The 13,753-nt window shown below is 34.2% G+C and overlaps 1 protein-coding gene across 10 annotated transcripts in view; it reads left to right on the plus strand.

Moving 5' to 3' along the window:
* CACNA2D1 (calcium voltage-gated channel auxiliary subunit alpha2delta 1) overlaps nucleotides 1-13,753 on the plus strand; it is a 390,104-nt gene that overhangs the window by 360,379 nt on the left and 15,972 nt on the right. For all 10 annotated transcript variants that reach the window (XM_069875667.1, XM_069875759.1, XM_069876321.1 and 7 more), the window contains 12 exons: nucleotides 447-544; nucleotides 3,665-3,749; nucleotides 3,963-4,025; nucleotides 4,953-5,056; nucleotides 6,320-6,406; nucleotides 6,770-6,837; nucleotides 8,177-8,215; nucleotides 9,459-9,530; nucleotides 10,084-10,236; nucleotides 10,331-10,383; nucleotides 13,146-13,201; nucleotides 13,345-13,474. In XM_069875667.1, coding sequence (XP_069731768.1) covers nucleotides 447-544; nucleotides 3,665-3,749; nucleotides 3,963-4,025; nucleotides 4,953-5,056; nucleotides 6,320-6,406; nucleotides 6,770-6,837; nucleotides 8,177-8,215; nucleotides 9,459-9,530; nucleotides 10,084-10,236; nucleotides 10,331-10,383; nucleotides 13,146-13,201; nucleotides 13,345-13,474 — 1,008 coding nt within the window. The remainder of the gene's footprint in view (nucleotides 1-446; nucleotides 545-3,664; nucleotides 3,750-3,962; nucleotides 4,026-4,952; nucleotides 5,057-6,319; nucleotides 6,407-6,769; nucleotides 6,838-8,176; nucleotides 8,216-9,458; nucleotides 9,531-10,083; nucleotides 10,237-10,330; nucleotides 10,384-13,145; nucleotides 13,202-13,344; nucleotides 13,475-13,753) is intronic.

Here is a 13,753-nt window from a genome sequence, read left to right on the forward strand (position 1 = left end):
AACTCACCCCATAAATCCGCTTTAGTTGAACATGGCGTGAATATGCTTTAAAGAGCTGTTCTTGTACTTTTCAGTACAGTTTAACCCAGCAGCAGTATAAATTCACTGGGCATTTTCTTGTTTTGCTTACAGATGCTATGATCTCCTAATTTAATGGCCTACTATTTCACAATCCTGAGTGCTTTTCTGGGAATTTATGCCCCATATCATACATGGAGTTTTCTTATAATTCATATTTAGGCAGGCACTTGAACACTTTATTTCCTGTAGAAGCATGAAATATTCAATATGTTCAACATTTGGTATTGACCATGGTAGTCAATTGATATAATAGTCACCTCATTGTAGTTTCACAATCCTGCTTTAAAATTGCTGAGCTATATTTGTCTGCTTTAGTAGCAAAGGAAACAAATCTGAGAAGACTGATGTTTTGTGGTTTTTTTCAGAGAATATTGCAGTGATGTAAAAAAAACAGAAAACAACACTGAATTTCTATTAAATTTCAATGAATTTATTGACAGAAATACTCCAAGCAGTGCTTCATGTAAGTATTCTTAATTCACTGAGATTTTTCCTTAGGGAAAATGTTTACCCATAAAAGAGAATGTCAGAGTGACAGCTTTCATGCTCAAGTCGTGTGGTTTTGGTTTTTTTATCTTCACTGAGTTTTTTTTCTTTTTAGTAGGAATACATCTAGTGTTTGAATTACCTCAACAAGGTAGACAGTATAAAATTAGTTTGCTGTTTTCTGGGTTTATTTAAGAATGTTTGCAGAGTATTATGTATCCCATTTTATCTACAGTTCTTCTGAGTATTCAGTTCTAGCAGCAAATAACTACCAGTTCATTTCAATAAACACTCCAAACATTTTGAATTTATAGCTTTTTCTCTTGAGCATTTCAGCCAAAGTAAGTCCCAAATTGGCTTCAAAATTTTGTAACAAAATCTTCACTCTGCTTTCTCATCAGCTTATAGAACCAAAATAAATAAAGACAAAGACCTGAGCACTAAAATAACCAATAGCTAGAATAAAAGATACAGAAGTTCTATTGCTGGTTAACAAAACAGTTAGGGATCTCACTTCGGCTTGAGTTGTTTAAGATCACAGATTCATCTAACTGCTGCAGTAGTAAGCACCGGGCTTTGGGAAGCTATTCACATTTTGAAGTTAGAACTCAAACTCCAGTTAGAATACTTGAGGAGTTATGCTTTTGAAAAAAAAAATCAGTAAGGAATTAAAGTCTTGTCATGAAAAATTCAGTGTTTGGATTTATTTGTTTATGCATGCAGGTATGTTTAGCATTATTAATGATTTATAAACAGTTGGAATAAGCTTTTTTGTCTTGCATTCCTTGAGTCTTTTTAACATGTTGTTGCCAGGGATCACTAATAGGTTCAATAAGAATCTCTCTGTTATACCATGTAAATGAAGGAATTTACACTTACATATGAAATTGTCTCACAAAAAACTATTTTTGTGTGCATGTTTGGGTCTTCGTTGTTTTTAATAGAATGATCTGACACATTGCAAACTGACGAAAATTCTACTTGAATCCCTTGACTCAGTCTTGGAAGTGAAAGCATTCACCTCAAATGGTTAAACCAGTTAATAAATGAAAATTCTAGTTTAATATTTACTAGTTATGTAAGCAAATATTGAGGACACATTTAGTGATACTGGATTATACAAAAGGGCTTAGTAAGTAATTATCCCAAAATATTATCAAGTTATTGCTATATTTCATTTTGGAATCCACAACAAATTTCTTTTTTTTCTGACTTTTTTTTCCTGATAACTAAGTTACAATAAAAATAGTCTCCTGAATAAGAAACTGTGTTCACTGAAGGAGACAGCGGCTATGGAAATTATCTCAGCTAAAAATGCTTTTCAAAAAGAATAGCAAATAAAGTCTCCAAATTGTAATAATCTAAATACAATAAATTTAATGTCTGTTATATTTTGATCCACCCAATCCAACTTGAACCATTTAGAAGTTTGCCAGGAAGTTAGAAAACTACCTTTGCTGTTGTTAAGGGGGACAGTAAGAGCAAGTCACCCTACTTAGACATCTGCTTTATGTAGGTAAGCAAGTCTCACTTTGCAGAGATGCATGCAGTACAAGGGGACCCTAATCAAAGCATGCATCCAATAAAGTATTGGGAGTCTGTATTAGCAGAGATAAATATCACTCTAGGAGACATATCTTGACATTTATAGTCAGGCAGAATTTCAATTTAATTTCCAGGAAAATATGGATGCAGTATAGCTTTCCAAATTTCAACTTTACATTAATTACTGGGGTTTCATCATTACTTCCAGCTAAAGAAATATTTTTAAAACAATACCCTTATATTGCATACTATAATGCAACATTGTACATGTAAATAGGGAAGGTGAGTCTGTAGCATTCAGTGCAGTTTTAACAGGCATAACTAGCTAAGCTGTGTAAATATAGCTAACGAGAATTAAAGTAGTTTATTAAGATGATGAGACAGTGCTTCCTAATAATAAATCAGAGCTGCTGGCTTTTTGCATAGCGTGCTCATGCATACAGGCCTCACTGAATTTTATGAAAATTACTTTTTTGATAAAACTTATAAAGCTTTTCGACACCAAAATAGTAGTCCCTATTATCTGTTTTGTGAAATTAGAGCTTCTTTAAAAAAAAAAACCAAAAAACCAAAACCAGTCAATATCATTTTTCTGGGATATGAGACTTAGGCTGAAGCACAGAGCATGTCATGGCTTTCTGTGGAGTAAAACTGAAAAAAATGTTTGTGGTTTTTATTTTTCCATGGAAGGAGTTCTGTGTCTCCACTGCAAGACCAGAAAGCAGGGGGTTAGCAGAATTCAGAACTGTAGATTCCAGTTGTGGTTCTAACACTGGTTGACCGTACAGTGTTGAAGACCAAGAGACAGATTTTTCCCTTTGTATTATTCAGCTCTAGAGTATCCGTGTTTTATTTTTGATACTGATAAAATCTGTATTAAAGTGTGCACTTACTTCTGTTGATGATTCCTGGAACTATCTTTTGCAAAGTGGTACTGAAAAAGATGCTGGAGAAGCACTGACTTCAAACCATCTTTTCAAAGATGTTTAAATCTCTTCCAACCTGGTTATTCTATGATTCTATGATTCTATGAAAAATGGCATATCCATCTAAGCTACTAATTCAAAATTAGTTTTTTCCCCTGTATCCATTTTCAGATGGCAAGTGGGTTTTTTGAGGTTCTGGAATGGATATTTACATTGTGTCTGAATGGTTTGCATTTTTGTAGCATGTAGCTAAGAATTAATTATTTCATTGCATCACCCAAGTTAAAAAGTGTCCAAATGAAAATATGCTTTAAAAATAGGTTAACTTCTAAATTTAAAATAGAGTCTTTGCAAAGATGGGACTTACACCCTTATCCTTATGCTTATTCCTATGACACAAAGTTCTTTCTTAAGATACAATGAAGAGTTTAAGTCAAGTCACCAATGTTTGAGCAATATATTTAACAGTAATTAGAATCATAGAATCACTTGATGTAATTTGAAGTTGGGCAGTATGTCTAGTAGAAATAGCTCAATTTTTGTGGCTGCAGCATCTTAACAACTGAGCCATTTAATGAAACTCTACGTCATATAGTTTCAGATGAGTGTCTTAACTCTTTTAACAGGTAATACTGATATGGTCATTAGAGTTTTGCTGGATGCAGGATTTACAAATGAACTTGCCCAAAATTATTGGAATAAACTGTCTCTGTAAGTATTCTTTTTATTGACTGTGATTTTTTAATATATTTCAAATTTGATAATAAAATAATATATGCTTGTGTACATACAAACCTGTTAATGTTTACACGGGATAGATATTTAATTCACAGTTATGCACTTAAATGACAACCTTTTATATAGGAGACCTTTTATATTTGTGAGAATTGCAGTTTTCATTTTAAATCTTGTTTTTGTTTACAGTGGTGGAGTTGTTGCACAATTTGTTGTTACAGATGGTGGAATTACCAGAGTGTTCCCCAAAAGGTAACAATTATTATAAAATAGCATGATATGGCAATTCTGAAACCTGAAGGTGTAGAATATTAAGTAATGGATTAATCGAATGAATACCAACTTCTCTTGCAGTCTAGTCTACACTTATAACTATAAAATGAGTGGAATTTCTTGGTTTTCTTCGCTTTTTACTATGTCACTGCTTGAAACTGATCTGTGACGTTATTTCCATAGCAGGTCCTTGCAATCCAAGTTTCTAATCGCTTTAGAGTAGCCCTTGTAGTAGTAGTAGTGGGGCCATGCCAGTCCCTAATTACTTCTAAGCACTCATTTGGCTGGCAGGCTGCACATACTGTAGGTGTTTTTTTTCTTATAGGAGCAGAAAAAAAAATGGTCCAGTGACTTTAATATATATATATATATAATTACCAGAGAGCAAAAAGGGAATGTGAAGTGGTCGTATAACAAACTAGACACCCACATCAGCAACTGGGAATACTGAGGGCACGAGTACAGGGTAAATGGAAGTTCATCTATTTTCTTAGGTTATTATGTGTTTTCCCAAAATGGGAAAATATCAATGAATTTTAGTCCCCAAAGCAGTTTCTTTTCTCTTTGGTATTGTGAATGTTATAAAAGCTCTTGAAATTATTCCTTGAGAGGTAGCATGTGCTATAAAATTTGTTTATATTTTGTTGTACATATTTGTCTCATTATATCTAAAAATTCTGAGATATTATCTCTGTTCCTAGAATGCTATTTTTTTTACAAAGTTGTTTTTATATCATTACACCTGGCAGTTAACCAGTGAAAACCAACAAATTCTGATTACTATATGAATAAATCTCACAATATTTCCAACTGTGGAACATTAAAAAATAAGAACAAACTCCTTCAGCATAACTTCAATGAGACTCTAACTATCTTTTTTTCATCGCTATTTTTTTTTCTGATTAGGGCAGGAGAAGATTGGTTGGAAAATGCTGAAACTTATGAAGTCAGCTTCTATAAACGGAGTTTAGATAATGACAACTATATTTTCACAGCTCCATACTACAACAGTAAGTCATCATGGCTTTGAAAAGTCAGAGCTAGCTAGTCCAATATAAGTACACTTGTGGAAGTTTCGTATACTGATTGGCATCACCAACAAAGTGCAACATTTCATAAGGGAAAAAAATCTTGGGATGCCACCCATTATTAAGGAAAAGGTAGCTAATGCTCAGAATTAACAAAGCTGAAAACATGCAGAGTACTGATATTCATTTATTATATTGAAACAGTGTTTTATTGAGATGCTCTGGCAGAATTATTTTAAAAGGAAGTGAAAGCAAATGACACGCAAGGAAAATAGCAATAGCTAAAAAAGCTTTATTTGAGCCAAGTTCTGTACACTTTCTCAGCACCAGGCTTAACTCTGGGGAGCAGGTATAAAAGTCCAAAGTCCACAACTCTGTGTGATGCACCCCTGCTTAGTTAACTTTGCTTTCAAATTCTATTTCAAATTTCTGCTATTCAACAAAATTCAGTTTGTCTGAAATACAGTGATATTTAAAACCTGTACATGCACAATAGTAAGTGCTTGTTACTGATGTAAGCATTAACCTTGCCAAGATCGTCTAAATGCAGATGCTACCACAAATGACATATTCCTCTCTTAAACATATGGGATCTTTTATTGCTGTTATTTCATACTTATTTATTGCATTTTTTCTCAATAAAATATTAACAAGGTAATTGAATAAATCCACGGAAGCCTTTGTTGTTCCTGAAAGAGATCCAGGGAATATTCTTTAACTTGCTTTTCCATATTAAGCAGTGTTGAAAAGAGGCTGAAGTCCATCAGAAAAGTAATTGTTGGCTAGTGAGTGGTGTCACTATACCCTGCACTGAAAAATACACAGACGACAGCAGGATAAAATCTTTGGCTTTCATCCTGGTTTTAACAATGCTACTCACATGTGTGAAGCTATTCATGACTCTGTCTGCAGAAAAAAAAAAAAAAGGCCACAATAACTTTATGAAGCAGTGAAACCATGTACAAAAAGTGAATGAAGAAAAGTAAACAGAACTATTTCTCTTAGTTATCCAGATGTTGGTGATCTGTGCTATGGTTGGACTAGATGATCCGGTGGGTCTCTTCCAACCTGGTTATTCTATGATTCTATGATTCTATAAAAGCACGGTACAGCTGGGCCAGTGCTTTTGAATAAGGATGTTTTTAAATCATTCTGGGTATTTAAATAATCATTAATTTTGGTTTCAGAGGAAGAGACTTTTCCATCACCCTAATCTTTTTCTTTCCCTCCCTTCTGCACTCTCAGAAAGTGGTGCCAATAGCTATGAAACAGGCATTATGGTAAGCAAGGCTGTGGAAATAACAATTGATGGGAAGCTTCTGAAACCAGCAGGTAAGAAAGAGCAGTGCTGAAACTCTAAATATGTTAGTTATATTGTTGTTGCTCAAGAGTGAATTAGAAATTTAATTGAAATTTCAAAGTAACTTCACTTTACATAATGTTCTTTTCTCTGACACTGTTTTAATCTTGCTAAGGAAATCAAGCCAAAGATCTGGCTGTGTTTGAGTAATACTGATTAATTTGTTAGTCTCATGAAGGATTTTGGTGGTCAGACAACTGAGCAAAAGTCATATTTTATCCTTTTCCAGTTAAATAATTTTGATCTTAATTATATTTTATCCCTATTTTTAAGGATTCTACAGTTACCTTTTATTTTCATTTTACTAAAAAAGACTTTCATGTATTTCTTGTTAGTTGTTGGAATAAAAATTGATGCAAACAGCTGGATGGAAAATTTCACAAAAACCACAATCAAGAGCCTGGTAAGCAATTGACCAAGTCTTTTTTGAACTTTATTTGCATTTCTCAAAGCTTTAGATGCAAATAGGTCTAATAGCTTTTTGTGTCAGAGTCACACTGATGAGTAGTTACCAATTAGTCATGGTGTTTAAATCATCCAAATGTACAAAATAAATCTATGTTGAAACAGGCTGTATTTTGTATGTGTCTTGCTTTCATAATTATAGAACATGGATAAAGACAAAGAAAAATGACATATTCCAGCCAGTAGGCTCCCTACAAGGATTATGCTGAATAATATCTGAAGATTTAAAAAACAAAACCAAAACAAAACAAAACAAAATAAACTACCACAGAAAAAAGGTGAATCTATTTTTTTTTTAATATGGAGGATGAGTAAGCAAACCAACATCACAGGATTTTAGCAAAATTTAATGAAATAGGTGCTTAGCCCTTCCATCCTTCCATTCCTTACATCTAATCTTCAGGTATAAATAGAAGACGGCTAAACTGAAGTTAAAACTGAGGAATTGACAGTACCCTGGGAAAGGAGAGGCACAAGATGAAGACATTTGTGGAACAATTGGATAAGACAATGTTATTTAGTTGTTTATATATTAAGAGAATCAATAACAGTGTCTGGCCCTTATTTGTATTGAAGTTTGATGGGTAGGCAAATGCATTGCCTAAATGTCAGAACAGTTAAGGACAAAAATGCATAACTGAAAAAACGAAGAAAGTGGAACATTTCAGAATTAATTTGAATTGATGGCAACATTATTTCCTACTTGTTTTGTTCAGGACATAATGCAAGGGGACAGTTACGTGTGTGTGTATACACATATTGCAAGAAAAAGAGAAAAGCGTGTTAGTAATCAAAGCCATAAAAACTAACTGAAGATTATGAGCTTCCTTTATCACATGAGTTTCTCATGCTCTGAGACTGGTGAAGCTTTTCATTGTCAAAAGTTACTTGGCGGCATATTTTCTAGGATTTCTTTCTGTATGAAAAACATAAAAATATACACATTCTTTCCCTTTTACTTTACATACACAACAACACGGACATCCCGACCAATCCTCCAAAGTATTTATCTTTAAAATATCCAGCATTCCTAAAAAGGGGGATCTATCAGAGATTTTTTGAAAGACAGTAGAGATTGTGCTGTACGTGATTGGTACCAAGTACGGGTTGTTCGCAGAGGTATTTGGGATAGACAACACACACTCAAAATTAATTTAAATTAACATACAGATATTAAAAACCTGATCACTTGTTCTTTCTTGATTGATTAATATTGCTGAAAAATACAATTTATTTTGAAACATTTTTGTGACTATTATTGTACTTCTGTTTTTTAGTGCAACAGTGAAATCTGTGGTTGTGAGAGAAACAGTATGGTAAGAATATATTCAGTTTATGAATATCTGGCAGATTGTGAAAATTCACTCATTCTTTTTAGATGTATCTAAGACAAGGATTCTATCATTATTATTTGAGAGTGAATTTTACAAAAAACAGGACTTAGTTATTTGTGTCATGAGAAAGATGAATATCCGAAGAGGAGGCAGTGAAAGAAGATATAAAAGTCATGAAAAGCGGTCATTGCAAGAATCATTACAATGAGTTATGAGTACTAGAGGTAAAAAATAGAGTAAGAGCAATATAGAATGATCTGAAGAACAATGTGAGAAAAATATAATGGCAATTTTCAAAGCAAGAGGTGACTACTGAGGAAAGGGAGCAATTAAAAAAAAAATCTGAAAAAAAAGAGCACTAGAAGTAACTTAGAGAAGGGTAAATGCAAACTGAAAATCACTAGAGTACATGATGTGCCCTCCAACATCATTAGTCATCCTCCTCTCCTCTGTTCCCAGCCCATTCAGGATCTGGGGATCCTATAGCTCTGGGAGCTGCACTGAGGAGAGCAAGGCTTCAGGGGCTATCACAGTATCAAATTCCATCATGTGCTTAAAAGCTTTCTCTGCTTAGGTTTTCTCCGTGTTCTTTTGTGGAGTGTGAAGATCATTAAATGCAGGAGTTACAGCAAAAAGTGTACTCTGGGAGGCTATCTATTTCACCTCACTGCTATCTCTCCTATCTTTGAATGCAAGGATCTTTTACAAATTGCAAAGCATAGGGAACCAGTGGGCTTCCCATTCCTGCACCTGACACCTGGAAAAACCTATTACAGTTCTTGCCAAATTAAAATAAGCATGACTAGCAAGCTACAAGTCTGCCCTTAAGACTTCTACAATTAAAAGCTGCAAATGGAACAGGACTTGAAGAATGGCTGAAGCACACAAGAAGTCGTAGTCCCTTATTAAGAGTTGAGATTCAATTATAATCAGATTTAATAAAGATATAGCACTCTTAGAGCTAACAAAGTCTTGAGCAAATAAGAATTTGCAAAACAACTTTTATGAAATTAAGCCACAAATGAGCCTTTGATCTGTACAAACTTTTATAATACTGATAATGCTACTTATTATAGCTTGATATTTGCCCTTGGCTATGGGGTAAGGATTAAGCCTGGGCCACATAGATTTGAAGATATTTCTGAAGTGTTGAATAAAAAATAGTTTCTTACAGAGTGTTTTCTTGATAAACCCTTTCTACAAAGCATTTTACTTTTTTATATAGCATGTAGACTGTGTTATCCTTGATGACGGTGGATTTCTTTTGATGTCAAATCGGGATGAATATACACAACAGGTAGGTGTATTTTAAAGGACAGATAGTGAAGCACAATAGGAAGACATTTTAAGGGAAAGAAATATCATTTCACTCTCAACTTACTCTAAGAATTACATTTTCAATTCACCAACGTTTTGCTCTACCAGAAATTCCAGTTAATTTGTTAGTATTTTTCAGTCCTAGTTATGTTTCAAGGTGCCATAGTTCTAGTAAGTTGCATTCTTTGTGCACTGCCCTTAGGCTAGTAAGCTGCTGATAGACCTGTGAATATGAGGACAAGTAGCATGGCACACACGTGCCTTCCTTCTTATATTTCTGTTGCTTTTTCCCAAGCAGGGTGGTCTCATTGATAGTGCACTTAACAATTGTTGTCTAGCTGAAGTTCTCTAACCAAGCTTCTGTGAGAGAAATACTCAAATAAAGACATATATATATAAGTGACACAACCAGATGAGTTCTATAGAGGAAAAAATGGAGGGGAGAGCAGGGTGGAACTCAGAACTGTTCATATTTTTATAAGAAAAATTCTCGATAATTCTTTAACTTATCTCTGCATATTCTCCTTCATCAGATTGGAAGATTCTTTGGTGAAATTGATCCTGGCCTGATGCGAAACCTGATTAACATGTCCCTGTATGCCTTTAACAAGTCGTATGACTATCAGTCGGTCTGCGACCCTGAAGAAGAACCGAAGCAAGGAGCTGGACTTCGTTCTGCTTATGTGGTCAGTAGTCCCTTGTGAGGTGACTGACATTCCCTTAAATGTGTGCAGGTGTTTATGCAAATACCATAACTTCTCTTCTTTTTTTTTTTCCCAGCCTACGATAACAGATATTTTGCATCTAGGATGGTGGGCTTCAGCAGCTGCCTGGTAGGTGCAATTGTGTCAGAAATCTCTATGTCCAAATAGAATTATGCAGTAGGTTGAGACTTTATTAATATCTCTCCACATCTGAAAACTGCTCTGAACCCTTGTTTCTGCAGTTTCTCATGGTGAAAATTCTTAGCTATGTCTCCAAACTCCTTGGGAAATTCAGTTTTCTGTCAACGGTTGAATTCAAAGCTATCTTGCCAGGTTTTGTGATTGTATATTCCAACTTTACAAAATCAGCTTCCTGAAGTGGAGTTTGGGTTAATGTTCTAAATCTGATGCAGCTGTGAATGTTGAAACAAGATTATTACATTTAGAATTATTGATCATTTGGTTCCTTATTCAGAATATCATCTGTCCCTTTTTCTAGCAACAAGTTTTAAGGAAACTGATGTTAGTTTTTCAGTAAATCGTTTCACAAAAACACACGAATCGTCTCTATTACAAAATGTAATGAAGTCTTGCTTCAGTGTGATCTGATGGCACAGTTCAGTTAAAGATTGCCATGATAATTATTAGTTGATTCTTTGAAATGAAATGTAAAAAGCACTGCTGAACTATTTCTAGAAAGCAAATACGTTAAAATTATTTTGGCTAATTCTATAGTCATGTGTCCAATTTTCTATAGCTGAGGGGAAAAGCTGGTATATTTGAGCTGTTGGGAGGTTTTAGAATTGACATTGACAAGGCAGGATTGCACCAGTAATTAGGTTTATCTTTCACAATGAAAATACTGGATAAATTTTAAAAATAAAGATCCATTCAGAAGCTTTCTTTACTTTTGACTTTGTGTGTTATTAATAATAGCCACGGAAATAATTTCACATATTTCAGAGCGATGTAGATAGACATCCCTATTAGATACTTACCCCAATGTCAAATGAGAATAAGTAATTTGGACCAATGTGATACTGTGCATTGGTGTGAATTGCATTCTCAGAGATTGCCTGTTCACTTTCCTAAAGTTTCATGATGATTATTATTTTTTATAATAATTATCAAGCTGGAATGAATTACCTGATTATGAAGCTAAGAGTTAAGATACATAGCAGCTGAACAAATGTAACAATTTTCTCATGGGTAACACTATGAAGATTGTATGTTGGTTTTTATTGTTGGTTACATTTTGTTAACAGCAACAGCAAAAATCTCAGTTTTCTTGGACAACAGCAAAACTCAAAAACTGGAGATGGGCAATAATCTGGAAGAGAAACTTGAGCTTTTCTCAAACAGAGAAACTTCAGTTTATCAGTGTTCAAATCAGACTCAGTGGTCTGGACTCAATTTAGAACTAAGGTTTATTTTGTGTGATGTTTAACTTGAAAGCACCACATGAAAGTACTTTCTATGGATGTGTTTTTAATGGAATCGAGGTCAGAAGCAGGCAGAAAAGGCCATTAAGCAAGCAGAGTGAAAAAAGCTGACCAAAAATGGATTCAGTGAGGCACCTGGCAATAGCAAAAGCAGAGAAATAAGAGAATCTACGTTAAATAAAACTATAGTGTTTCAGGCAACAATGTAGGATAAAGGCGTGAGTGATCATTTTCAAAATGTATATGGGATGCATCAACATTTAGCTAAAAGAGTACATATTGTTTCTCCTTCATGGTCTTTTGACTCAGAAGATTTCAGACTTTTCCTTGGCTTCTTTTTTTCACTCAGTTCCCTCTAAATTCTGCTGAATCCTCTTGCAGGATTACTATTTTGTGTCAACAAATTGCATCACTGTTGAATGGCATTAGGTCTTTTCTCATCCATGACAGTTGATGGACTGTCCATCTGATGATTCAAGGAAAAAAGCTGTGGAGAAAAAGAGCTCCTCAGGCAATGTATCCACTGAAGAGATGTCAGGCAGATTTAATTTCTTTGCACATGTATCATGCTGGATAAGGAGAAAAACAAAGTCTTGGAGGTTGAATAATGTTATACAGGCATTAGTGCAGAAAGAGATGAGGAGAGATCAGGTCATATTTATAGGTCGAAGCGAAAAAACCCTATGATGTTAGGGGACTGCAATTTAAGAAGGTTTTAGCAGAAGCAAGGAGTCAAGCAATCTAACTATTGTGATTCCTGTTTTGACAGGTTGGTAGAGGAGAAGGGAGATGTGTATGTGGCAAGCCAGTACTTGCTTCAAGTAAATAAAATAGGAAAAATATGATCATGAATGAAGAAAAATAATCTGAAATAAATGGAGCTCTTTAAGCCTAAGTGTTTTGACAGCATCTAGGAGGAAAAATGATTCCATGCCTCAAGAGCAGGAATAGAGATTATTTTAAAAGTCAACAACTGCAGTAATAATTTTTAGAATATAATATACCAGTGTTTGCCTTCTTGTGAGCATTTTAATGAGCCTTAATCAGTGTAAAGTATCTAATTCAGGACCATTTTCACTGAGTTTTAAGGGAGTTCTGGCTGGTTCAAGTGTTAGATGAATGCCAACATGCCTCTTCCACCTCCTGCAAAGGTATAAAAGGAATGCACAATAACATTTCCATTATGTGACTTATAGGCACAAATGACAGCAAATCTCAACAGTAGAATAAAAGCATAATGTGTAATAAGACCTGGGAGAAGGTGTGGGAAGAAAACCAGAGTCAAACTGAAATGCAGAAAGATACACAGCTTTCATAACTGTCAAAAGCATTTTTAGCCCTGATGATTCTGCTGTTACTTACTCTTCTTTAAATACGTTTTAAGGACCAAGTGAAATATAAAGAAGACAAAAAGCCTTTAACAAATGTATATTGTCTTTTTGTGTTCAGGTCTATCTTACAGCAGCTGTTTTTGAGCTTGACTTTTCCGCGTTTCCTTGAGGCAGGTAAGTCAAGAGAATATTAAAGAGTCAACTTTGAGTGAAGTAGAAGGTAAGAATCTAGGCTGGGGGCCATATTTGGATCTCCCCATTGCATGTGTGACTTTAAAATGTAGTTTTTTATTTATTTATTTTCTTCTTTCTGTCAGCTGATATGGAAGATGATGATTTTGGTGCTGCCTTGCCTAAAACAAGTTGTATCACTGAACAAACTCAGTATTTCTTTGAAAATGATGACAAATCTTTTGGTGGGATTGTAGACTGTATAAACTGTTCCAGGTAAATTTTCTTCAATATAAATAATAACTTCTGGATATTAATTTATTTTGTAAAAGATAATGGCAGTTATAAGAAGAGAAAGTACATTTTAGATTAATTACACCTAACCTACATAATCAGACAGAAGTATATAGGCAGTAAATGATAAACTGTGTTTTCTTTCTATTTGTTTAGAATGAATTATAGAAATATTTTGGTCAAATTTATGTTTTATAGTCTGTGTGTGCTCCATAGAAATCATATTTTCATTTTTTTTACAATTGATTTTCTTCTAATTTA

Source organism: Phaenicophaeus curvirostris, chromosome 1 (genome assembly GCF_032191515.1).
Source record: "Phaenicophaeus curvirostris isolate KB17595 chromosome 1, BPBGC_Pcur_1.0, whole genome shotgun sequence".
In the NCBI taxonomy this organism is placed as follows: domain Eukaryota; kingdom Metazoa; phylum Chordata; class Aves; order Cuculiformes; family Cuculidae; genus Phaenicophaeus; species Phaenicophaeus curvirostris.